General features: G+C 49.3%; 1 protein-coding gene across 4 annotated transcripts in view; it reads left to right on the top strand.

Annotated features, from left to right (window-relative positions):
* The window catches only part of CLSTN3 (calsyntenin 3), a 45,052-nt gene extending 27,077 nt beyond the window's left edge, over positions 1 to 17,975 (top strand). For all 4 annotated transcript variants that reach the window (XM_045186871.3, XM_045186873.2, XM_071221076.1 and 1 more), the window contains 13 exons: positions 161 to 346; positions 790 to 1,071; positions 1,880 to 1,992; positions 4,247 to 4,409; positions 5,008 to 5,064; positions 5,757 to 5,914; positions 6,051 to 6,199; positions 8,785 to 9,011; positions 9,316 to 9,486; positions 10,307 to 10,452; positions 10,682 to 10,817; positions 16,578 to 16,780; positions 17,044 to 17,975. In XM_045186871.3, the coding sequence (XP_045042806.2) occupies positions 161 to 346; positions 790 to 1,071; positions 1,880 to 1,992; positions 4,247 to 4,409; positions 5,008 to 5,064; positions 5,757 to 5,914; positions 6,051 to 6,199; positions 8,785 to 9,011; positions 9,316 to 9,486; positions 10,307 to 10,452; positions 10,682 to 10,817; positions 16,578 to 16,780; positions 17,044 to 17,184 (2,132 nt within the window). In that variant the 3' untranslated portion in view covers positions 17,185 to 17,975. The remainder of the gene's footprint in view (positions 1 to 160; positions 347 to 789; positions 1,072 to 1,879; positions 1,993 to 4,246; positions 4,410 to 5,007; positions 5,065 to 5,756; positions 5,915 to 6,050; positions 6,200 to 8,784; positions 9,012 to 9,315; positions 9,487 to 10,306; positions 10,453 to 10,681; positions 10,818 to 16,577; positions 16,781 to 17,043) is intronic.
* The last annotated feature ends 8,860 nt before the right edge of the window (positions 17,976 to 26,835 follow it).

Raw genomic sequence — 26,835 nt, 5'->3', positions numbered from 1 at the left:
GGGGAGGGGTGTTTGGGTGCAGGCTTGTAGCCGTCTACCCTGGATGGCCATTTTTGTGGGAGCCGAGGCTGTCTGTGGAATGGAAGAGCAGAATAGATGGAGAGGAGGGGCTGCCTTACTTTTCCGTCTCTCCACTGCCCTCTCCCTCTCACCCGTGCAGGCTGGAACAAAAGGATTGAATATGCACCAGGTGCCGGGAGCTTGGCTTTGTTCCCTGGTATCCGCCTGGAGACCTGTGATGAACCTCTATGGAATATTCAGGCCACCATAGAGCTGCAGACCAGCCATGTGGCCAAGGGCTGCGACCGAGACAACTACTCCGAGCGGGCACTGCGGAAACTCTGCGGTAGGCGTGCACCCCAGGTCCCCCAGACCTGTCCCTTCCCACCCATCCTTCACATGACCCTTCTCTGCCTCTTTCTTAAGAACCTGCCGTATATCTTCTTTTGCCCATCTACAGGGGTATATGTTCACAGGGGTTGTGGCATGTAGTTAGCTCTTGTGGCCTAAAAAGCAGATAAATATGTTATTGGCCAAGATGCATAATTACAGCATAAGACAGTCACCAGGTACACTGTGGAACAATGATAGGGAAAGAAGAAGAGTTGGAGGACTCTCAGGGAGAGGTATTCCTAAAAGAGACGTCCGGCCCTCTCTGTCTTTGAGAGGCCAGAAGAGGTGGTGAGATGAACTGTAGGTTTTTTCTCATCACTCTTTCCTTGCCTGCCTCCCACTTGCCCATCTGCTGCCACTCAGCTCTGACCCATGTGCCTTCTGGGGTTCCTGCAGGTGCTGCCACTGGGGAGGTGGATCTGTTGCCCATGCCTGGCCCCAATGCCAACTGGACAGCGGGACTCTCAGTGCACTACAGCCAGGACAGCAGCCTTATCTACTGGTTCAACGGCACTCAAGCTGTGCAGGTGCCCCTGGGTGGCGCAGCTGGGCTGGGCTCCGGGCCCCAGGACGGCCTCAGTGACCACTTTACCTTGTCCTTCTGGATGAAGCATGGTGTAACTCCCAACAAGGGCAAGAAGGAAGAGGAAACCATCGTGTGTAACACTGTGCAGAATGGTGAGCCTTCCTCAGGGCACTGCTCTGAGAGTGGGGAGAGAGCGGCTTCTTGTCCTGCCTCTGTTCCTGTCCAGCCTGCGGCTGTGATTGGGCCACTTCCTCTCTCTTCATTTGTAAGGTGGCAGTGCTGCGTTTGAAACTCCCTGAAATTCTATGATTTACTCTCAACACAAGTTGAGATCCTACGTCTCTCAGAGTGCGGAGGGACTGCTCACTGCTCTTCTACTCACTTGCAGTTGCCTAGCCCCCTGCCTCCCACCCGTAGACTGCCCCCTGAGTCTACTCCCATTAAAGCCCGTCCACCGTGATGGGAAAGCCTGGGTAGTGGTGTGCCCCATTCTTTCTCTTCCACCTTCACCTCATTTTTGTCTTATAAGGGCTAGTTGGCTCCATCACTAAGTACGCAGTGACACATGCTTCTAGGGGTGGGGTGGGTGGGTGGGGGCTTGGTTTGATTTGCTCTTTAATTTCTGCCACTTCTCTGAGGTCATTTCTCTTAACCTAAAAAAGATTGTTACTAGTGATGTTTGTATTAGCCAAAGGACCAGTAATGATCTGGGGTGGGGGCAGGCTGGCTGGTGCCCCTCTCAGCCAATCAGAGTGCCATAGAAGCTTTAGTTTTATCACCTGAACTGGAATGTGTGTGTGTGTGTGTGTGTGTGCGCATGTGATGGGGGAGAAGACTAGTGAATGCACGAGTGAGAGAGTTCATGAGAGGACACAGACAACCCTAGCATGCTGTCCCTCCTGGTGTTTGAACCTGTTCTTGCCCCTGTGTTTGACCTCCACCCTCATCCTCTTCCCTCAGAGGACGGCTTCTCGCACTACTCACTAACGGTCCATGGCTGCAGGATTGCCTTCCTCTACTGGCCTCTGCTTGAGAGTGCCCGCCCAGTCAAATTCCTCTGGAAGCTGGAGCAGGTGAGGCCAATGCCAGGAAGATGGGTGGATGTAACTTGTTCGTGGGGAGGAGGGTCCTAGGGCGGGGGCTGGAAGTTTTTGGGTTGCTCTCTGCCCTCTCTTTCATTCTCCACGTTCCGTTCCTCACTATTGTACCCCCAGGTTCTCTCGTCGTCTCTTTCCAAGGCTTCTCTCCTGCAGAAAGCACCCCTGGATGAAAAGGAAATAGGGAACAAATTACTACTAACATCAAACCTAACCTACCACCTCCTTGTTTTATCTCATCTCTTCCTGATCTAGATAGAGCCTGAACTGTACCTTTCTCTGACTCTCGAGCGGTCAGCATGTTGTAATTGAGAAAATAAGTCATTCTCAGGTACACAGATTGGGTTTGAATCCCACCAGGGGAACTTACTAGCCATGAAAACTTGGCTAATATGTCTAAACTTCAGTTAAATTACCTATTACATGGGGATAATAAGAATTCTATATTCCAGGGTTGTTGTAGAGTTAATTGATGTCATCTTTATACGGTCATCCCACTTAATGGCAGGGATGTTCTGAGAGATGCGTTGTCAGGCGATTTCATCACCTTGCGAACACCACAGAGCGCACTTTCACAGACCTAGGTGGCTCGGCCTGCTGCACGCCTAGGCTGTGCGGGGCAGCCCATCGCTGCCCGGCCACTGGCCTGTACAGCACGATGCTGAGCAGAACCACAGGAGCATACATCAGGCACGAGAGAAAAGGGTGCAGTCGAGACATATGGTACATGCGAGAGGGTGAGGCTGCTGCTGGCGTGACAGTTCTCACTTTTTTATAGCAAACATTTTTTTATAGGTAGAAAGAGTGCATTCTGAAATACTGATAAGAAGTATAGCAGAGTAAACACATAAACCAGTAACAGTCATTTCTTATCAAGTATTACATACTGTATGTAATTGTATGTACGCTACTTGTTCACGACTGGTGGTGCAGTGGGTTTGTTAACACCAGCGTCACCACAAACATGTGAGTGATGTGTTGCACTGTGACAGTGTGGCAGCTATGATGTCACTAGGTGACAGGACTTTTTCAGGTCCATTTTAGTCTTATGCGACTACCATCGTATATATGGTTGGTTGTTGACTGAAATATCATTATTCTGCACATGACTGTAGCCTAAAAAGGGCTCTCTACATGTTAATTCTCATTGTTATTATCTGTGATTATGAGGGATAAATAAAAATGGACCAAAAAAAAAAAAAGGAAAATCCTCTCTCAAGCCAACAGTTGCATTCTCCAAGCTAACCACAAGGGCGAGTGGGGACTAATGGGTTTCCGTCTCATATTTTTCTTGAAATCCCTGGTGGAATGGCTGATAAAGCAAATGGCTGAAAAAAAGGCAGGAAGTAGAAGAGAAAGGGAAATGAAGAGTCTAGAAAATCCACCAACTGGATAATTGAGGACTGTCTACAAAAGCTTCTGCTTTTTGTGGCGCTCTTTTAAAGAGATGGTCTGCCATTTGCTACTTGCTGGGCTTCCCTCTTGTTGCCAATACTGGTAACATTACTCCTTCTATTTTTCTTTTACTTACCCCCATTTACTCAACGAATGTTTGTTAAATATCAATTACATCCCTGTCATTCTGATAGGTTCTGGAGATACAATGGAGTATACGCTAGGACAAAATCTTTGCCTTCATTAAGCTTACATTTTAGTTGGAGATAGAGTTTTAGAAAGTAAGCAGACATACAAAAATGATATATTGTGATAAGTGCTCTGAAAGAACAAGTAAGGCACTGAGGTAGAGGATAGGGGAAGGCAAAGACTAGGGAACCCACCTTATATTGGATGTTCAGAGAAGGCCTGACCGAGGGGAAATGTAAGCTTAGCCCTGTAAAATGGGAAATAGCTGTGAGGAGAGGGTGTTCTAAGCAGAGGGGAAAGCAGATGCAAAGGCCCTGAGGTAGGAAAGAGCTGAGCATATTCCAAGCATGAATTATTTTGGGAAAAATTAACTCACAAAATAGTGTGTTACTCCTCTTAGAAATGCTTATAGTTTTAAAGATTTACCTGAAGAGGGAAATGTTAGGTAGTAGGTTAGTTACCTGATACATTTTGTGCAACAATGTTATTCCTAGAGCTGGGTAGGCAACAATTCACTAGTAAGCCCTGATAATAGAGCTAGAAATATGAGGGACTGCCCCTTGATTCCCAGGAGAAGGGGCAGTGCCATGCCTTAGCTCCCTGAAGACGAAGTAACCGGGGGTTCTTGCCTCTGCCCTTCCCCCAGGTCTGTGATGATGAGTGGCACCACTATGCTTTGAACCTGGAGTTCCCCACAGTCACGCTCTATGCTGATGGCATCTCCTTTGACCCTGCCCTCATCCATGACAATGGTCTCATCCACCCACCCCGAAGGGAACCTGCTCTCATGATCGGGGCCTGCTGGACTGGTAAGTCCCTGAGCTGCTTGGTGAAGATGCTAAAGGTCCGAGTTTCTAGTGACTTAGGATGAGTGAAGGAGTAAGGGCAGCTGACTTCACGCAGCTCCGTGCAGTTGGGCAGGGAGACTCAGGAGGATCTCCGCTGGACACCACACCCCCCTGTACCTCCCACCTATTCAACCGGTCATCACCTGTAACTGGGACGGATTTCCTTCTCAGGCATCACCAGAATCCTTCTGTCACTTCCACCTGTTTCCACTTTGTTCCATCACTGTGATGATGATTCCCACAGCCTTTCCGCTGTTGGAGGCCAGTGACCCTTCAGACAGTCATCGATCCTCCAACTTCTAAGCTACTTCTTTCCTTTTCTCCTCCTTCTGGAAGTGTGTGTGTCTTACCAGAGCCCTTGTGTTTCCTCAGCAATATATTTCGGGGTTTGTCTACACCCGAGGCCTGAGAGATTGGGATATGCAAAGAAGGGCTGGGACTCCCCCAGAGGTTGCAAATCCTACAAGGGCGGGTCAGAGCAGGATGACCTCTTCTTCCTTTCTGACAATCTGTTCCCCAAACCTCGAGCTCACAGCCTCTTTTTCTGTTTCCCCTCCAGAGGAGAAGAACAAGGAGAAGGAAAAGGGAGGAGACAACAGTACGGACACGGCACAAGGTACTCCGTGTGGAAGCACTGGAGACAAGAGAGTGCTCGCCTTAAGTTTCTGTTCTGCGCTCCCTTTTCCGCACCAAATCCTGTGCAGCCTTGTTATTTACGGCTTCCCATGCCCTCAGGGGGCCGAGCCTCCCAGAACTGCAGCAAGGCAGGGTTTCCTTGAGGAGTTAAGGCCAGATGGAGCTAGGCTGGATTCTGGGTGTCCCTTCCTGTCTACAGCATGAAGTGGAGGAGCCTTTTTGCTGGAATGCAGGAGGCGGGAGTCAGCCACTTAGCAGGGAGGATCTGGGCCTCTGTGAAGCTCACACACGTTCACCCCAGTCCGCTTGCATGCCACTGAAGACGCCCTCTCTTGCAGTCTCCTCCTTTTCCTCGTTGTGTTTCCTCTTCTCTCCCTTGGTCTTGCTTTCCCTTTTCCCTTTGTCCCTGTCTGGGAAGCTTTCCTCATTTCTGTTGCTTCTATTTTTCACCCTTCTCCACTGTTTTTATTCTGCCTTCTCTTTGCCTTCTCCAGTCTCTCACTTAGCCTCACTTCTCTCTTTCCTCTTTCTTTCTCTTAGTTTCCCTGTTTCTCCTTTTCATATTCTTTCTCAAGCTGTCTGTTCTTTCTCTTTCCCTTTCTCTTAGTCCCTTTCCTTGTTCTATTCCTACTTTGTTCTCACCTCCCGTCTGCCCCTGTGTTCCCGCCCTAGGAGACCCCTTGCAGATCCACCACTACTTCCATGGCTACCTGGCTGGTTTCAGCGTGCGCTCAGGCCGCCTGGAGAGCCGCGAGGTCATCGAGTGCCTCTATGCATGTCGGGAGGGGCTGGACTATAGGGATTTCGAGAGCCTGGGCAAAGGCATGAAGGTATAGCCCCTTCCTCCAGCCCTCTCCTTCTGGGCATGCCCCCTGTCCCCTGCCCTTGTCCCACCCCTCTACCTCTGCTCCCTTCCTCTCCTGCCTCCTGGGCCTGCTCTCAGCTGTGTCTGTGTCTGGGGCCCAGGTCCACGTGAACCCCTCGCAGTCCCTGCTCACCCTGGAGGGGGACGATGTGGAGACCTTCAACCATGCCCTGCAGCATGTGGCTTACATGAACACTCTGCGCTTTGCCACGCCTGGCGTCAGGCCCCTGCGCCTCACCACTGCAGTCAAGTGAGTGTGGGGTGGGGTGGGCAAATCACAGAGCAGAGCCAGGCTGTCCGAACTCCTTGGCTGTCAGAATGCCACCTCTGGATGGGCACACCTCCGGCTGGGCACACCTCCCTCACTTAATGGATGGGGAGATTGGGTCCCCAGAGAGGACAAGTGACCTGCCCAGTTGACATAGCCTGGTAGACTGATTTCCCAACAAATGATTCATTACTCCTTTCACTGGGCCACACTTCCAGGGTTTGGGGGTTTTAATCTTCTCTGTGCCCCTACGCTGACATAAAAAGTGGGACAGCGAAGGTACTGGATTGGGAGCCTGGAGAACTGACGTTAATTCTGACTCAATATTAATTGCCTGGAAGATGTTGAGCAAATAGCTCTCGTTGCTTTACCTATTTTAATCTTGATTCATCAAGTTCTTACAAGGCCAAATTGGATGATCTAAGTCTGGGGGTTGGCATCCTATGGCCCCCGGCCCAAATCTGGCCTGCTGCCTGTTTTTGTAAATAAAGCTTTATTAGAACACAGCCATGCCCGTCCTTTTGCATATTGTTTATGGCTGCTTCCCCACTGCGATGGCAGGGACGAGTGGCTGAGATGGAGACTGTATGGCCAAAAAGCTGGAAATATTTACTGTCTGGCCTTTCATAGAAAAATTTGCTGACCTTTGAATTCTAAGTGAATGGTTTTGAATTGTTTAAAAGAAAAACTATACATTACTTCAAGGTTTAGGTATATTTGGTGTTTAAAAATACAGAATAATTGAGAGGTAATGAAAGCTTAATAGTTACGGACATAGAGTCTATTACTAGCTTTTTTGCACTGAGCAAATGCTATAAAGCAGGAATAACAATAGAATCTAACTCACTGAATTGTTATGATAACTAAATGATATAATCCAGATCAAATACCTGGCAGAATGCCTATTCTGCAAATGTTGGCTTTTATTAAAAAGGAATTTTCATGCCTTATTAGGGTGTATGAGGCAGTTTTTAGGAGATACTGCCATCTAGTGGGTAGATTGTAGAATGCAGGAGTCAGGATTCTTGAAACATTCCCTTTTCTTTCTTGATTGTTCCTGCCCTCCCTTGCCAAATGCCCTGTTCCCATCATAGCCAGGAAAAGTCTCCCCCTCTCTGAATTCTCATGGGTTTTTGTTCCTCTCACACGATGGTGACCATGCTTGCCCTTGTTTTAAGGTTTGTGCGCCATATCTAATCTCTCAACCAGATCTTTGGTGCCTTGGGGTTGGGGCCAGCCTCCTGTTCCCCTTTGTGCCCCTTTGGATCACTCATCAAAGTGGGAATGTCTGTTGGAGCCTGCACTGCCAGGGTCAGGTGGGGCTGTTTTCCCAGAGACTTTGATCCGGGCCCCCTCTGCATGACCATGCAGGTTGCCCTTTGCCCTACTCCTTGGGGTGCAGGGGCTCAGTAAGCCATGGGCATTGGTCACTTCAGGGGCTCTGAGCTCATCATGTCTGCTGAGGCCACCTTTCTCTGTTTGGGCTCCAGCAGTCAGGCCTGGCATACTCAGGTACACTAATAATGGTCCTCTCAGCAAAGTCAGTTCAGTTAGCACAAGCATGTAGACCATACCCTCTCCCCTGGATTAGCAATTCCCTTATGAAGACTGCGTGTTCAAGGGGACACGTCTTCATAAATAAATGTGGTTGGAGCGAACGCGCATGGTGGCTGTGGTTTAGTGGAAGGATCATGGGCTTGGAATGAGAAGAATGGGCTTAAGCTTTGACTAGGACACATTTCTTATGAGGCCGAGATGCTTGACCTAAAAGCTTTGCTTTCTTATCCCTAGTCTACAGCATTGAAATAAAGTTAAATGAAGTAATATAGGTAAAATGCTTCATAAACCAGCATGTGCTGTGAGAACACAGGATGGGGCTAAAGGGGATCCTGGAAGTGTGTTCCTGAGTTGCTATGCTGTCGGTTGGTTTAGCCCGGTTGAGTTTTTTGGGGAGAGTTTGTATCAGCACCAAGATCACCGAGGCTTCATGGGCAAGTGGATGCAGGTCCAAGATAGATTAGTTCACCTACCAAAGCGTGCTGTTCTGATATTAAAAGGGAGTGAATGGAAGATTCACCAAGAAGGAGGACATCTTCTGATAGGTCCCCCACCCCCTTTTGTTGTTGAACATTTGGGGGTACCTATCTGCCAGATATTGTACTATGGGGTAAATACACTTAAAAAACCCTCCTGGGTAAAGAATTGTGTATGTATGTATACACATTTTTAAAGGTCAGCTTGTAAAAGACACTTTGATGAATGTTCCATAGTCTTGGGGTGGAGCATTGATGATGTGGTCACCCCCTTACATCAGGTTTGCCTGAGCTTGTGTCCCTGATCTTTCCTGCAGTGGTGTCCTCCCAGAAGATGGAATCTCCCCTTCCTGCTTCGCTCTGGGGGTGTGTTGGTGGTGGTGGTGCAGGGACACTGTCCCTCTTTCCCTCCCCTCACCTTCCCTACATGAGATGCTCTATATAGAGGTGAAGGCCCAGAGGGATGAAACAGAATGTAGAATATAAGGGAGGCATCTGGGGGTCACAAGCTGCCTCTCCCCATTTCTCCTATAGGTGCTTCAGTGAAGAATCCTGCGTCTCCATCCCCGAAGTGGAGGGTTACGTGGTGGTCCTCCAGCCCGATGCCCCCCAGATCCTGTTGGGTGGCACTGCTCATTTTGCCCGCCCAGCCATGGACTTCGAGGGAACCGAGGGGGTCGCTTTGTTCCCAGATCTTCAAATCACTTGCTCCATTTCTCACCAGGTGGAGGCCAAAAAGGATGAGAGTTGGCAAGGCACAGGTAAGGGTGACCCCGGGGAGCGATTGTGCCCAGAGAAGGGGTACCCGCGTAGAACCAGAGTGAGGGAGAGAAATCTGGGGCTGCCAGTGAGTGAGCAACTCCACCCTGCATTTGCTTGTCTAGAACCACTTGCCATCAGGCAGAAGAGCCAGGAGGAGGCCCATGGGTGTACAGAAACTGGTGGGGAATGGCATTCTTGACAATGATGCTGACTGCTCTCAGGGAATGCCCCTGAAAGGGGAGGAAGAGTGGCCATGAGGTGGGCCTCTAGCTCTGACCCAGATCCTGACTCTCTCCAACCTAGTGACAGACACACGCATGTCAGACGAGATCGTGCACAACCTGGATGGCTGTGAGATTTCTCTAGTGGGGGATGACCTGGACCCAGAGCGAGAAAGCCTGCTCTTGGACATGGCGTCCTTGCAGCAGCGAGGGCTGGAGCTCACCAACACGTCTGCCTACCTCACCATTGCTGGTCAGTGGGGCCTGAGAGCCTGCCACCTTTTTCTGTGTGTGCTTCTCCCCATGATCAAGTACTGGGAAATCCAGCGGGTCCCCCTTCCAGACCCAGGAACATGGCCATGTGACACTTTGTACTTTCCCAGCCTGGGAGATCCTTTGGCTTCCAGATTGCCCCTAGAGGAGATGTGCTGGGGGTTAGTCTCCAGATGGTCCTTTCTCCCTGCTTCTCTCTGCAGCCTGGCTCACCCCCACTCCTCCTGTGGCTGAGCCTTCTCTGACTAGCTTCCTAATCCTCTGGCTGTTTGATTCCAGCCATCCCATCCATCTTCCTCCTCACTAATCTCACATACACAGGATAGCTTTTGTTTCGGAGGTCGTCCAACTAGTGGTAATGCTTTGGGAACTTCCGAAGGAAGCCTGCTCTTCTCCAAAGGACCCTCCATAAGGGAGAATGAGAGCTGACGGGCCTAACCATTCCCTCCCATTTCCATTCCTTTCAGAGCTTCCCTGAGGACTTCTGTATTTCCTCCTCTCTCTGTTTCTTTCCTGCTTGCCAACTCCCTCACGTGTGCAGAGTCTCCTGATTTCCTTCTCTCCATCCCTACTCTGAAGCCCCCGAGCTATTAGAGAAGGGCAGAGCAGGAAATGCAGCCTATCCCAGTCAGTCAGAGCCAGGTGGGGGATGGAAAGGAACATCTCTTCCTCTGAGAGCTTGGGTGCTACCCCTACCGAAGGGTGGGACTAACCCATTCTAGGCTGGTGGGAGTCAGAGAGAGAATGCTGCCCTGGCCTCTTCGCTGGCTCCTGTACTGAGCTGCTTCCTCCTCTTCCAGGGGTGGAGAGCATCACTGTGTATGAAGAGATCCTGAGGCAGGCTCGCTATCGGCTGCGCCATGGAGCTGCCCTCTATGCCAGGAAGTTCCGGCTTTCCTGCTCAGAAATGAATGGTCGTTACTCCAGCAATGAATTCATCGTGGAGGTACTCAGAGAGTTTCTTTTCTTCCACGGCTACCCTCCTCTGGCGAGGAGCCGGGGCGGAGTGGACTGAAATCCATAGGTGGTGGGAATGGAAATTGTAGCAGGAAGGGCACCTGGACGCGGAGGCAGGTGGGAAGCAGCAGCTGTGGGGCAGGGGCTGCAAGATGGTTTAAGAGAGATGGAGCTGGACCTGGGGAGGAGTGTGTGCCCACCAAGCCCTCCCTCTCCAGGTCAATGTCCTGCACAGCATGAACCGGGTCGCCCACCCTAGCCACGTGCTCAGCTCCCAGCAGTTCCTGCACCGTGGTCATCAGCCGCCTCCTGAGATGGCTGGACACAGCTTGGCCAGCTCCCACCGAAACTCGAGTACGTAAGGCTGTGTGTGGGGGGATGGCAAGGTACTGGGCTGTTCTTCCCCCTCCACCTATGGGCGGGAAGAACAGGGTGGTGCAGTGGGTTCTGTTCCCTTGTGATTCCTGACGGCTGTGTTCCAGTCCCTTTATTCCGCCCCCCCCCCCCCATCATTAACTTTCCCTGTGAAGAACGTGAGCCTTGCCTCACTGGAGCTCACTGCGGGGGCACCAGGCTCAGAATCACAAAGGCAATGTGGGTGTCGGCCAAGCCTTTGTTGTCCCTGCTGCCCTCCCACACCTATATCAAATTGGCCCTGGACCTTATCAAGTGTTCATTAAACACCTATTATGTACTAGCACTGCCCTAAAGTACTGTTAGGAATACAAAAGAATTTTAGGATAGATATAGTCCTTATCCTCAAGGGGAAGTCAGCGCTGTTACACTTGTAATTATGTGCTATTTACAAAGTCATAAGACTATTTCTAAAACAAAATATGCAGATATGCAAATATCCAGATGGAGTGCTGCCCTTCAAAGCGATCTTGTTTCCTGGCTGTGGTCCTTCATCAGGGATGCAGTTTTTTAATTCCCAATTTAAGAGTTGCTTAATTGTAGAAAAGCTAGAAATTACAAGTATAAATAAGAAAAAACAGCCATAATTCTATCACAGAGGGAAAGCCATTTTTAATATGGTATGTGATGTGACAGTTCTTTTTCTGTACCTACTTTTTGCTTTTTACGAAGTTGGGATCCAATTATTTTGTAACCTGAGTTTCATACCAAATACCCACATTATTAAAAACTGCAAAATCAAAATCATTCTGATGTTGCTAAAAATGACTTTTAGAATCCCTTTTCAGAGGGCTTTCAAAGCCAATTTATGAACTGCATTTATTTTATTTTAATTTTTTGGACACACCTTGCTTTGGGCCCAGTTCAGTACCACCCAACATCAGCACCCACTTTTGTCAGAGTTGGAGCTGGGTGTCATTCTACATTTTTAAACATTAAACCCACTCTCAAAGGGCACAGGCTTGTCACTTTTGAAAAAGTCAAAAGGTGTATCACAGGCTCTGAAGGCAGTTCCCTGAGGAGTTCCAAGGATGCTCCTGGGAAGAAGCACAGGGTCCCGGAACACCTGAAAGCGCAGCGCTCATTTCGATAATGGAATAAGTAGAATGGTGAACAAATCAATGTGCGCCAGACACCAGGCTCGTGGGAGTTTACATGTGTTAACTCATTTAGTCATTACAGACAACAAATGGATTAGGTACTAGAATTATCCCCTTTAAAGGCAGCGAAATGGAAGCCCAGAGAGGTTAAGTACCTGATCTAAGATCCCACGGCTAGAAAGTGCTAGAGCCAGGATTCAAATCCAGGCAGCAGAATTCCAGAGCCTGTGCACTAACCAATGCCCCAAATACCCTCTCTGCTTATGTTTCATGCTTTAAAAAACTGTTAGCCTCAGTACTTTATAGTTGCTCCCAGTTTGGGGGAGTTCTGAGGGCTTCCCAGGGCCTTACTCAGTCTGGCTTCCTCTCTTCGGGCAGTGGCCGCAACCACATTATCCTTTGTGTTTCCTTTTCCCTGGGGCTGGCTTTCTTCTTCCTGCAGCAGAAGCCTTTTTGTGTTTTACTGTGACTCACTGTGGCAGAGCAGATGAATATAGGTAGGGGTGAGGAGGGAGTACAGGCATAACCAAGTTGTAAAGGTTTCAAGAAGCTTCAACTGGATCTTTAGTTGGTAGGGACATGTAAGCAAACTAAACTTGTTTTTGTTAAATAGACCCTCAGAGCCAGACTTCTTTTTCTCATGATTCCCTAGCTCTTTCTCCAGTGCTTTCCCTGGGGATCGGCCCACTCAACCTTCTCGGGGTTGGACACTAGGTCCTGTTACACAGGTTAGGCTCAAGGTAGCTGCCGGTTGGCATTGTTGCTGGGCCTGTTGAGATTTTCAGTCTTTGTTTTCTCTGGTATGAGGTCCCAGGGGAGGGAGTCCCCATTCGAACTGCCCCAGAGTTCCTCCCCTCACCCTTATCTGCCCAGCTGCCTCGGGGTGCCCCAGAGTGTGTAGATGTTGCCCCTGTTTCGCGTCCCCATCCACCGTTCCGAGCTGGTGTCCAGGCCAACCAAGCTCGCTCTGAGATCCTAATCAAGAGCAGTAGCCTGCCGTTGTGTTTTCCCTTATTTTGGCCTGAGTATTGTGCAGAGTTCATAGTTCACCTGGGGTTGTTGGTGATTGACATCTCCTGAGCTTACCAGGAGATCTGATTCATAAAACCTGGCCCATCTGCCTTCTCAGAGCAGTCCTTCCCCTCCCCACCCCAAGGGTGGTGCTATGGGACTCTGGCTTTGCAATTTCACATTCCTCTAGCCATGCAGAAGCAGTAAGAGATACCATTTCCTCCAATGGGACAGGAGGTGGGTTTCTCTGAAGCTCCTAAGTATATCATAAAACAGAAATCAGTGTGAAGTGTGGCAGTCAGGGAATGTTTTGTGGTGTCTGAACTTGGACCATGAAGGATAGAAGGGATTTTGTGTGGCCATGAGAGAGAATGAGACTTTGAAAATTGGGGGTGGGTGGGTGGTTTAGGGTGATATGATAAGGGAGAATGAGGTTGTCCGAGAAGGGTGAGACAAAATGATGAAGACAGTATTTATGTAGTCATCCAGAATTTTGATGCACAGTAGAGTCAGCTGGGGAGCTGTAGAAACGTTTGGTGCCTAGGTTACACTCTGCACCAGTTAAATCAGCGTGTCTGGGGGTGGGAGGCAGGCGTCAGGGTTTTCAAAGATCCTTAGGTGATTGCCAGGTGCAGCACAGTTTTGGAACCATTTCTCTGCTTTGTTTCCTACAAGCCTTTGCAGAAAGACCTGCAGTGTAATAAGATAAAGGTAGGAAATGAATTAGGAAGTGCGGGGGAAAGGACAAGATGAAAGAAGAGTAAGATGAAGCCAGTTCATAAACTACATACTCCAAGAGGCTATGCAGTTGCTAGAGTGGATTAGAATTTTGACTCTGAGCTTCCTTGTAGCTGAAGCAAAAGGGAGTCTGAGCAGTTATGAAGGTCATATGATAGGAGTCCAGCAGGATTTCAGGAGAAGCCTGGGACCAAGGGCAGAAAGACGTTTCTCCTGAGGTCTTCACACAGCACCACACAGGGCTAGGGGCAGGTCTCTCCATGGTGTCCTCAACATCAGCTGAAACCAGGAGTTCACATGGGCTGTTTGCTAAGACACCTTTTCATGTTGACTATGGAGGTTGTTCTCGATCAGAAGTAACTGCTCAGATCTAATGCAGCAAGAAATCTTGATTATAGTTTTTAAACTCATGATTTTTGTTTGTAGCTAATTTAAAAATCCTCCCATCTCTCTGGCTCTCTGGTTCATTTAAAACTAATTAACTGTGCTCATTGGCCCAGATAGTGTGTCTACATTTTGTCTTTCCTGTGTTTCTTTCTTTCTTTTTTTTAAAAAAGATTTTATGTATTTATTTTTAGACAGAAGGAAAGGGAGGGAGAAAGAGAGGGAGAGAAACATCAATGTGTGGTTGCCTCTCATGTACCCCCTACTGAGGACCTGGCCTGCAACCTAGGCATGTGCCCTGCCTGGGAATTGAGCCAGTGACTTTTCGGTTCGCAGGTGGGCACTCAATCCACTGAGCCACACCAGCCAGGTCTTTTCTTTCTTTCCCTCCCTCCCTGCCTTTTTGACATTTCTTAGTCCTGGCAATCAACTTGTAATTTTCCTTCTCCAAGCCAGGGGCTCAGAGGGACAAATGCATTTGATTAATGCACAAACCAGAAACTTTGACTTAACATTGTGCCCTAGAAAAAGTTCACCTGCTGTGGCTTCCACTCTGAGGGAAGGCCTCCACTCCTTCTAGAGCCTGGCCTTAGCTACAGGGGTCTTCTGCTGATAGCGTCATACCCCACCCCCCACCCCAATCTTACTCACTGACTTGGATGGAGACTTGGGAGGTTCTATTTTCTGCAGATGGGCAGAAAGGTCGTCTCTGTCTCCTTCTTCCTTTCTCCCCTATCCCCAGGCAGTTGAGAAATGTTGATCCAGCCAGACCCAACGCTGCTCTGCTGGGCAGTCAGCTGTAGCTGGAGAGTGGCCCCAAGTGGGCTATGGGTCAGGTCAGGACAGGGACCAACTTGGCAGAGAGACATCAGGGCGGTCTCAGGGAGGTGTGAGGCTAGGGCGCCTGCTCAGGCAGGGCATTCTGCACACACCTGGTTGGCCCTGGAGCGTGTGGCAGCGTGCGTGTGGTGACTGCCAGCAGGAGGGGACTGCAGCAGGGTGTGTGGGGCTTCCGTGCTGTGTGCTTCTCTGTGCTCTGCTCTGTCTCTTGGCACGTGAGTCTTAGAGGCTATGGGTACATTCAGGACAGGGAGGTATTATCTATAACTTGGAACATAATGTGTGTGTGATGCATACGTGTAATAATCCCTCAGCAACGGACCTGCCCAGAGCCTGGGCGTCACAGACCCTTGTGGTTGGGTGAGCTGCTCTGTGCCATGTGGGGTGTAGTGGCCCAGCTGCCCGTGAGGGCTCTGGGCCTGGGCATGCGTGTGTGGGGTATCTACCTGCACCTGCTGTCCCTGGGGCTGTGGGCTCTCCTGTTTTGCTTCCTTCTGCTTCTTCGAGGGCTGTTTCTGTGTGTGCAGGAGTGGGGCAGAGCTGTGCTCACGGCTGCTCGCTCTGTGGCCCTTGCAGCCCTTGTTGGTGGTGTTTACGTCTTCCTTCAGGGGGTTTCCTGGCTTGCCCAGCTGGCAGGGAGCTGGGTGACACTGCACCTATGGCTCATCTCTGCCTTATTGGAGACCCTCAGGAGTATCCCACTGATCCTGCTGTGTGAGCGGGCTGCCAGGTTGCTGGTGCAGGCAGCTGTGTGGACCAGCAGAGTAGTGGCTCGGGTGCAGGGTGTGGCGACCTTTGGCCAGCTGTGTGCCCACACGTTCTTCCTGGGCTTGTACCTGTGCATGCACATCTGCTTCTCTGCCATCAGCTCTAGGGTCCGAGTGAGAGTCCACATGCCCTTCCGTGTGTCACTGCCCTTCAGGGTCCATGCCCCGCTGAGCCTGGGCCTCAAAGTGAGGCTGCAGGGCCAGAGGCATGACAGGGCCATAGGGAAGGGGGGTATGCCTCAGGGGGAGGAGCAGAAGCCCCAGAGGTCCAGGAGCCCCAAGTCCGTAAGGAGAAGGGAAGCGGCACCGAGCAGGAATGAGCTCAGTCCAGGTGGGTAAGGGAAGGGGCTGTTCTTTGGCCCTTCGACCTGTCCCCCACCTCATTCTCTCCTCCCACACCATTAAGCCCATGTGCTTGGCTCTCTCCTTACCCCAATGGGCACCAGGCATCTCATTCTTAGGCCACAGGGTCGCAAAAGGATGACCTTGGCACACCTAGCTCTCTGCCTGCTGAGAATAGGGATGCTCCTGACAGCCTTGGGCTGGGAGCCCTTTTCTCCCCCTGTCCTCGCCCCCATTTTTGCACACTTTCCTCCCTCTGTCTCTGTTCCTTTGGCCCTAGCAGTGGCGAGGCTGCTGCCTGCTTCTTTCCTGGTCTCTGGTCCTTCTCGTCTCTATTCTCCTTCCCGTCTCTATTCTCCTTCCAGCTTCTACAAGGTAGTCCCCTCTTCTGGGCCATTGTAGATGCTATCTTCTCTTACTCAGAGACACTCTGCCCAGGGCCTCCCTTCCTGCTCTTTGTGCTGAGTCCCCTGAGGTGGGCCTGGCCACGATCTCCTCACTGCACGCTCTCCCCGCAGTGGTCCCCAGTGCAGCGACTCTCATCATCGTCGTGTGTGTGGGCTTCCTGGTGCTCATGGTCATCCTGGGCCTGGTGAGAATCCACTCTCTTCACCGCCGTGTCTCAGGGGCAGGCGGGCCCCCGGGGGCCTCCAGTGACCCCAAGGACCCGGACCTCTTTTGGGATGACTCCGCTCTCACCATTATCGTGAACCCCATGGAGGTGAGTGGCCCTGGCAAGTGGGGAGGTCTAAAGGGTCAAGATTCAGCTGGAACATACACAGTGAAAACCTGGAAGGGATGGCCAAGCCCTGGGATAAAAAGCTCTGAGCAGAGCTTGTGAGCAGGAAGGGGAAAGGTCTGTAGGGGGGAGGAGGTGGGGTGGGGGTGGCAGTAAGAAGACCGAGGGAGTGTGGCCGCAAAGGAGAGGCTCTGGGGTGTGTGAGGCTGCTGAGCCCCTCTCCTCTCCACTCTTGCCTTCTACAGTCCTACCAGAATCGGCAAGCCTGTGTGGCGGGGCCTGCGGGTGGCCAGCAGGAAGACGAGGACAGCAGTGACTCAGAGGCAGCTGACTCGCCCAGCAGCGATGAGAGACGCATCATTGAAACCCCCCCACACCGCTACTAAGGCCCATACCCCTCCCCAAACAGGGAAAGAAGTCTGCCCTGGTGAGACAGAGACAGCCCCAGAAAAGAGAGAAGGACATTCCGAGAGAAGAGAGACCAAGAGGGAGAGAGCTTGAGTCATCCTTTAATCTCAAAATCCAGTGGGTGCCACTGGAGTCTACCCTCCTCAATCCCTAGCCCACCTCCCTCCCATGCCTCTGGGCTCTTATTGCCCCAGTGTGGAAGATGTTGGCTGCCTTTTCTGCCCCCCAGAGCAGCCTTGACCTAGCTCACCCATGTCTCTGTCTCTCCCCCCACCAGCCAGGCTCTATATTGATTGGGTTGGTGTCAGTAGCAATGGCAGTGGCCAAGGGTGGGATTGAAGGAACCCTCTGCCCTTCCCTACTCTCCTCTCCATGAGGCCTTCCTCCCCAGCCCCCTCCACGGGGCCTTCTTGCTTCTCTTATGATCTCCATCTCACTCCGGGGAACCCCTGCTTCTTCACCGTGCCCACTTTCCTTCCTTTGTTGTCCCCTTTCTCCTCCTGTCCTTGCCTGCGGTCCTACAGCCCCTGCCCCTTCCTACATGACCTGGTCATGGTTATGCTGTGGGGGTGGGAGCGGGAGTAGGGCCCCGGTGTACTATATATAATGTATATTTTTTCATGTTGTCGTGAGCACAGCCCCTGTGTTCCATGTGCAGCTCACAGCCTTGTGTGTGCGTGTGGCATCGTCATGTCCTGGGGTGGGGGTAGGGGATTGGTGTGGTGAGGGAGGGGACACACCTGAGGGTTTTCAAATAAAACAACCAGAAAAAAAGCTCCATGAGCTGCCTTCTGCCTGCGTGATCCCGTGTGGGCACTGTGTGGGATGCGGGCCCTTGGGTCTCAGGGCCCATTTGGGTCTCTGAACAGGGCTGAGGCGAAGGGGGCAGGGCTGGCTCTCTTGAGTGCCAGCACAGGATGCCAGGCCACAGGGAAGTCAGTCAGGGTCGGATAGCTCCCATGCCCCTTCCCCGGCACTCCCTGGAAAAATGGAGGCAATTCAGGGGAGGCCACAGAGGCCTGGGCTCTGTGGGGTCACTGTCCGTCCTTCCCCATCTCTTGGAATTCCATCTGGAGCACATGGGCTCCTAGCCCAGGAGTCCAGGAGGAAAAGGCAGGCAGCCCTGCTGCTTGTAACAGGAAAGAATGGGCTCTGGGACACGTTCCCTAGGAAGTAAGGAGCAGGAACCAGAGGCAGTTGTCTCAGAAGAGGGACCTGTAGTGGGAGCATCCTTCCTGTGCTGTCCCTGCCCTAAGAAATACCAGGGGTCCAAGTCTTAATTCCTTTCTGTAGGATGAGGGGTTTCGAGTATCAGTAATGTTCTCTGGAGGTCCTGTTAACCAAGCTGGAATGGAGGTGGAGCTCGTGGACCCATCCTGTGCCCCACCCAGTGCCCAGTCTTACTTCTGGGTGCCCCATCCTTACCCACGGCTTCAACTGCCGGCTGTGTGTGGATGCCTCCACCTATATTTCTGCCACCCAGACCTCTTTCCTGACCACTACTTGCAACTACCTACTGGTATGTCTACTCAGGCACCTTGTACCTCAAGCTTAACCTTGGCCCAAATTCTGCTCTATTCTTGCTTACTGCTCCCTGTTGCCTTTTGCCCAGTTACCTAAGCCAGAAACCTGGTTGTCAGCCTAGATTTCTCCCTCTCTCTTAACCTCATGTCCAAGTGGTGATGAAACCCTGTCATTTTTACCCCTTAAAATCTCTCAGTATGTCTTTTTCTTTCTCTTTTCCCTACTGCTGCTGCTCTCTTGATTCAGCACCTTTTCAATATAAGCCTGGTCTGTTGCCAGGGCTTCCTACCTGTCTCCTACCTGTTCTCCTTGCCTCTGGTGTCTTATTCCACCCCAGCCCAACTCTGGGTCTGAGTGACCTTTCTAAAGCGCGACTCTGGTTATGCCACTCCCTTAGAGCCTTCCCTATTTCTCTGTCACTGCCAGGGTCAAGTTCTGACACCTTGGGAGGCCCCTTAACCCAGGTGAGTCAGGTCTGGCCACCACCCCTGCATACCTGGGCTCTGGCCACACAAGCCACCAGTGCTTCTCCAAATTCACCCTGCTCTTTCTCGCCTCTGCACCTTTGCATATATTGTTCTCTCTGCCCAGCATGTTCTTTCCCCTTTGTGTGCATATGTTCTACTTAACTATTCTACTTCTCCACCTCTCTGTCCTACTTTGTGTGCAATCTTCTACTTATTATTAAACGCCTGGTTCCAATGTTGCCTCTTCCAGGAAGTCTTCTGTGCTCTGGCACCTCTTGTTTATGCTTCTGTAACAGCACTTCCTACCACACTGTGGTACATGTCTGTCTCCACCACCAGATTTACTGTATCCTCAGCAAATTGTATAGGGTCTGGCACATGGTAGGGGCTCTGTAAATGGTGAATGAGGTGATATGTGTGGCTCTCACACTGACAGACTTATGGTAGAAGGGGCGAGGGGAGCTGCTCTGGTGCCCTCTGGCCTGGGAGGTCAGTGCATAGAGGACAGAGGTGGCCAAGCAGATGCCCTGCGGCAGCCTCTCCTGTGGTGGGGCTGCCTGGATACCAAGCTGATGTTTCTGTGTCTGTGGCAATACCACGTGGGAGGCAGCTCTACCTGTTCGGCCTGAGTCCCTCAGAGGCTCAGGTGATGGCTCCATAGGTAGAGAGGTATGAGAGAGAGTTTGTGGTCTTGAATTTCAGTATGTTCACCCCATTTTCTTTCCCTTTGCCATCCCTCCTCATCCTCACCCACCCTGGTCTCAGAGATGACAGCTTCTCATGTAGAGGAGCTGAAGCCAAGTTCATCTCATTATTTCCATGTGTGTCCTTGGAGCCCCCACACTGTGGCTGAGACTTAGGCATTGGGTCCTTACTCACCTCTATCCAGCTCAAGCCACAGCTCTAGGGAGCGTGTGGGGGAGAGGGCGAGCTTGCCATGACCTGTGTTCCCCCTTGATGTACATACGTCTGCAGCATAGAATGGCAAATGGCAGCGTGGTCTTTCTTAGCATCTGCGCAACCATGACCGGACTCGTGGTCTTTCTGGACCATGTGTCTGGGATGGGGTTTCTTCTGAAATGTGCCATTCTACATTAGTTTCTGGGAGACTCTCCAGAATCAGAGGCACTGATCACTGATTATATCTTGCAGGTGTAACCTTTCCTGTCCCTCGTGTCTGACACCCCAGATCCCAGTGTATGTTTACTGCCATCTCCCTATATGACAATTAGACACATAGAGGGGTCATGGGTAGGGTTGGGGTGGTGGTATAAGTAGAAGCCAGGGGGCCTGGAGAAGATCTTGAACTCTTTTTGCCACCAAACCACTGCCCTTGCTTTCTGGCCCACCCCTCTCAATCCCTCTCTCTCTTTCTCAAACACACCCACACACACAATAGGAATCAGAAGTGAGGCAAGATGCCAACTCTGATCATGCAGAGAAAGGACAGCAGGCAGGAGTCCAAGTGGGTTTTTATTTTGTTGTTGAAGATCTCCTGGAAGGCTGTTCCATAACCTCCCTCACAGAAGCTGGCAAAATCTCAGGGTGGCAGCCCTTGGGCAGCATTTCCACATTACCTATTCCCATTTAATATGAAATAGCCAACACATCTCCCTTGGCCTGACTCCATTCTTTTGTTCTGCACTGGAGGGCTGTTTTCCTCTGAAGTCCCCTCTCTGCAGTAAAAATTAATTAGCTTCCTGAAAGGTGCATGATGAAGAGCTGTGCCCTTGGGAAAAGCCATGCCGTGGAGACGGATATGGTATCCACGGGTTCAAGAACAAAGCGTGTCCTTCTTCCTGTTACCAGACCAGAGACCTGAAAACTCGCCCTTCTGCCTTCTGGGGGGTTGGCGCGCGCGCGCGCGCACACACACACACACACACACACACACACACGGTTTTGTGTAAATGCTGGAGGGCTCCGCCCACTTCAGGAGTCTCCATTCCACCCTGCAACCTTTGGGTGGATGCATGAATCAGCAAGAATTCGGAAACCTCCATTTCCCCACCCACCAGCCCCCACTCTGGGGACTTCGTTGGGTAGATAAAGAATGACACTTCTGCTCCCAGTCTTCTAGGAGCCATGGAAGATCTCATATGCCCATCAGGTTGTAATGTCCTTGTTTGTTCCCCAAAGTGTGTCCCCTAGATCCCCCAGACCTATCACACCTAAGGGTTCCTCTGGACTCTATGTTGATCTGGTGAATCCCTCAGAGTCTGGGATGTCTCAGAGGGGTGTCTGAGGATAAGTTTGTGTCTGCTCTGTTCCTCTGTGCACTGCGGGTATGGTTTCCCGAGCTCCCCCTCCTGGGAACCCTCTCCTCACCCAGCATCCTTTGGCCGAGTCCCTAGTGGGCAGGCGGGCGCATCTGACAGACAGAGAGGAGGGGCTGGCACGGTTATTTTCACGGCGCTGGTGTCACCGCATCTCCTGCAGCACCATGCTGTCGCTCCCTTAAAATACCCACATTCTACAGGAAAAGGACAGATGAAGGTTTAAATTTAGCAACAGTGGGTGATGGAAACTCCGGGATGTGGTAGAGGTGGCTTTGTCAGAACAGGAGTAGGAGCCCCAAGATGTCTGGGTGAGGATTCTAATCCACAAGGATAAGGGAATGTCTGGCCCAAATATCCAGTCTCAAAGACCTGACCCAAATTTCCCAATTCTCACCTCAGGTTGGCAGCCCACTCTCATCTTCCCATTAGATGATGTCTTTTCCCCTTAAACAGGTGCCGTTAGGATTATAGCTTGGCCCCTCCATGGGATGCAGTATGGCTGGCTCGGGGAGGGGGAGGGAAGAGGCTGTTAGTGAACAAAAGCAGTATGTGAGAAGACTTCTAATTTTAAGTTAGGCCTGAAGGAAGAGTAGTCTTCTTTCATTCTGTGATGCTAGAGAGCGTGCCAAGTCCAAAAGGCATGGCGGGTAGAGTGAAGAGAGGTTAATACATCTTCCAGATGACAACTGGTCAAAGCCCCAGGGTACCAGGTGGACTTAAGCTGCTCATCCTACCTTATCCCCTCTCAGTTTAGCAGCCCCCTCACAGCCCCCAGGGCCAAGGACCCTTTATCTCAAGCCCCTACTCTGGATGTGCTATCTTATTGCTTTGAGGAGATCCTACAGCACAGAGGTGCCCCCTGCCAGGTGAGGTGGTGGGGAGCAAGGCTGATGAGGGCTTTGCTGTCAGCTCTGCCTCTATTCAAATCCCAGCAACTTAGTGTTTGTTCTTGGTCTTTAGCTTCTTTAAGTTTTATTTCATCACCTAAAAGGAGAATTGCTTCCTTAAAGAATTGAGTGATGCTTAAATAAGAACTTTTTCTGAAGTAAGTCAGAATCAGCATATTGCACATCAGCTATCGTCATTAATTACTTGGAGAAAGACAAAACCACCCCTGGCCACAGTAAATGGGGTCTTTAAAAGCATGGCATTCTAGGGATGTCAGGGTCCCTGAAGTTCTTTCCATCCAAAACTCTGGCAGCATGAGGTGGTTGGTGGTTTTGAACATGTACTTTGGAGTAAGACACACCTGGGTTTTTATTCCTTGGCAGCTTACAGAAGCTAATGCCCGTAGTACAGTGGCTATCTTTGTATGTCCCAGGCTGTTTTAAACAGACACAGGGTTATTTTTTAATAGATAGGGGCTTTAGCAATGGGAGCTGCCAGGGTTGTAGCCAGAAGAGCTCACAGGCTTTTGGGTGCTGTCTTCTGTGGGTTTCCTTGAGCTAGATGGGCAAAGGTGACCTGGCACTGCAGTTAGCACAAAGATAGAGATTAGTTCACCAAACAGGTGGTCTTTTGGTCACACCTCAAAATGGGTATAATCCTGGCTGTGAAAGCTTTTGAAGTAAGGCATTGGTGTGTAAAAAAATAATATAAATAGAGCCACTTGAAAATGGAGTTGGAGCTGCCATCCCATATGACCTGCCTTGCATGTTTTACTCTTCAAAACTTTGGAATGTTAAAACAGGGACAAATAGCCTTTAGACTGAGGCTAAAGCAACATAGTGACCCAAGGAACTGTCAAGAGAATAAGAAAGCAGATATTATGACTACTGGACTGAAAATTAAAAACATACTTGGAATTAGTGTCATGATGTTAATCTGCACCAATAGAAATTCCTTCTAGTGATGTCATTCTCCCCTTCCCTTTCTCAAAAATAGCCCTTGCCTTTGTCTCCCGATTGGAACACTATTTGGGTTTCTTCCTGAAATGGTACTTCCCAAATAGCTATTCCTTTTTGATCTCAAATAAATGCTTGTTGCCTCTCACTTTGGCCTTTTATTTTTAGGTTAACAGGTGGATAGAATAACTTTTTGTGCTGCTGTGTTTTCCACCTAGGTTTTCAGACTGAGCCTCGAACCTTACAAGGAGCTAAGCTGCATTTCTTCTCAGGCAGGCGCTCAATCCACTAAGCCACACCAGCCAGTAAGCTGCATTTCTGTGCATGTGTGAGCTTTGTGCAGGCCCAAGGGTGCTGGGCCTGGTCAGCCCCTCACTGTCCTTGTGAGCTGATCACGGGACTTGGGCATGAGGGATAGAGCAGCCAACGTCTCAGATCATCAGGCTTTTCCACAAGCTCCCATGAGTTGACTATAACCATCTCAAGGTGGATCTGGAATTGTAGCCTTTATAATCCTTTGGTTAATTATGCAATCCTTGGCCATGACTTTGAATTTGGGAGACCCGGACTGTGGCTTTAACTACCAAGGGTGGTATATTTTTTCCAATGAAGAGCTCAAAAGCAGTGGGGAATCCCTTATTATACAGGGATTATACAATTTCCTTAAGAAAAAAAAAATTACTGCAAACCCAGAGGCTCAAGAGGGCAATTGAAAAGGCCCCTGTCTGAAACATTCTAAGAATCACACTTGTTGGAAGAGTGAACAACTGCTTAAAAACAACCGCAGCAGCAGCAGCAGCAGCAGCAGGAGCAGCAACAACAACATAGGATTTGGTCTTACTCTTAGAACAGGAGAGGCAGGAATTGGAAGAAAAACTAAAAGGCTGGTTAAGGTGGAGGAAGAGATAGATTTCATCGGAAGAAAGGTTTATGGTCTTTGAAGACAGGCTGGACACGTAGGGAAGGAAATGAGGTCTCAGAGGCCGGGCAGGTATGAAAGGGAAAAGGAGATTTACATGGGTCCAATGACTCTTAATTAGAGGGTTAGAAAAGAGACGACACTGACAGGGCTAGAGAATCAGGTAAGACAAGAAACACCCAGAAGCACTGCAGGACCTACTGGTGGGGGAAATTTGCTGAGACTGAGGGGACGGGGTGCAGTAGCACTCCATCTACCAGAGAAGGGATAAGGCGGAATGAGAAAGATGCCCTGCACGTGTGAATTATGAACTGGCCCAGCTGAAAGCCCCACCTTGCAGCCAGTAGAGCTAAGCCCACCAGGAGAATGCTGTGTGTTCACCGTGAGCGTTACTGTGGCAGCACACAGCCCCACAAGCCCGAGCTCTCCAGCCTGTTCTTCAACCTGACCGCTAACTGTTACAGCAGTGATTTTTTTTTTGACCTAATAACCCCAGTCTTCCTGAGATGGCCAAATTGCTGTCCGGAGGAGGAATAAAATTTAGTATAGAGACAGTGAAGTAAATCATAATATTTTGATGTTAAGTTTAAGAATCTGTGTGAATTTAAGTTAAATTGAGCTTTGTATTTTCAACTTGAAATATCTTGATGTTAGAGTTATGATTTTTAGTTGAAAGGTATAAGACTGCTCAAGCTTATAAACGTTATTAGAACATTTAAGACAAATAAAACATCTGAACATGGTAAATTAGGTAATTAGATTTACAAGAGTTGCTTATATTTTAAGAAAGATTTTGCACGTGAGGATTTTAAGTTTACCTTGTCAGGCAATTGAAGTGCATGAGGGAAAAAAAATCAAATATATTAAACATACAAACATGATCTAAAACAGTTATGGAAATTTCACTAAGTCTGTAGATGAGACTAATTGTTAAGAAAATTTAAATCTGTTTGAGTTGAACATCAATCAAAGGACAAGTGCAAGTAGTGTTTTAAAAATAGTACATTTATAAATAGAATTGCAGGATTTGTAAGATGAATTTAAAGCATAAGCAAAACCAGATTTTATACTTATAAACTAGTAAATTAAACACTCATTTTAAACCCAGGTAACTGGAAATAGTCTTTTCCACACAATGGAAAATATTCACAGTGACAGGTGTTTGTGGAGCTGGTACCAGTTGTTGGATCAGGAGGAGTGATGAGTTCTAAAGAAGTCTGAGAGGGAGGAGACTGGCCCAGGGAAGAATGCAGATACTGTAAGGGAACTCTGGTCCAGGGCACAACTGAGAGGTGGCCTCTCAACACTGCAGTAGAGGCCGTGATAGAACAATTGATGATCGAAAGATTGAAGATTGGAAGACTGAAACAGCTACACAAACCTCTTGACAGAAAATCTGTTTGATGGAGTTTAACTTCAAAGTCACTGGCATAGCCTGACACTGGTGACTACAGGGTGGACTGTTGTAGAGATCACCAGCTTCTCACCAAAACTTGGTCCAGTTCATCATGGATCTAAAGCTAAATTACATTTCCCAGCCTCCTCTGCTGTTAAGATGGCCACATGACTGAACATTAGCCAATGGAACGTGAGGGTTACACCACATTGAACCTCTTGATTGGCAAATCCATCCTCTCAAAGGAGTTTAATTTCATAGTCATGGCAAAGCCAGACACTGAAACCAATGTGCCCTCTATTACTCCTTTTTCTCTAGTTACGTCTAAGTCTCCACTATGGGCTTTGGCCACACAGTTACACAACTCTTACCTGCAGGTCTGAAATCCACAAAGAACAAGTAAAAATGGTTGTTTTCATTTAATAAACATTATTACTTTTATGAACAGAATTTAAAGTTGAACCTGGATTAACAAAGTCTGGGATTTTAAATATAGAACTTCAATAAATTAAATATTAAATACCCGAGTAACTCAATTTTTTTTCTCAGTATCAGAGTCCATCTTGGATTTGTGGGCCAGGTTTATGCGAAGAATTCTGTTGCTAAGAGACTAAAGTTCTCCACGGTTTATAAGCAAGGCTTCTCTAAGAGTGGAAGGCAGTAGTGTATAATTGATAGGTATTTGGAGTTATGTCTGAATTAAATTTTGACTTCCTAGCTGTGTGATTTTTGGATGTCTTATCTGTAAAGTAGGGTTAGTAATACCAGTTTCATGTGGGTATTAGGAAGATTACAAGCACTAATGCAAACAAATTGTTCATTGCAATGCCTGGATTTTAGTAAGCACTCAGTAAACATCAGTTATTATCATTATTATCATCCCCCCAAAGAGCTGGCACGTAGTGAGTTGTTGCTAATCAGTTACTAATCTCCTAGCAGAGAAGGTTATGTGTGTGGTTTGAGTGGTACTGGAAAGTTCTCTCTAGTTGCTTGATTTTGAAATTTTACCACATCACATGCTTTCAGTTAAACATTGCTTGTCCCAGGGATCCTCTTTAAAAGTATGCACTTCCCAGAGGGCATCCCTTCTTCCTTGACATGGTTTAGGTTGTTAGGTACTGGTATCTGCTTTACAATGGTAGCCTGAGAACAGTGAACATGCAAGGATTTTTTTGTACCAGGAGAAAAAGAGTATTGAGT

Source organism: Desmodus rotundus, chromosome 3, assembly GCF_022682495.2.
Source record: "Desmodus rotundus isolate HL8 chromosome 3, HLdesRot8A.1, whole genome shotgun sequence".
NCBI classification, from domain to species: Eukaryota; Metazoa; Chordata; class Mammalia; order Chiroptera; family Phyllostomidae; genus Desmodus; species Desmodus rotundus.
This window is presented reverse-complemented; position numbering and strand designations above follow the sequence as displayed.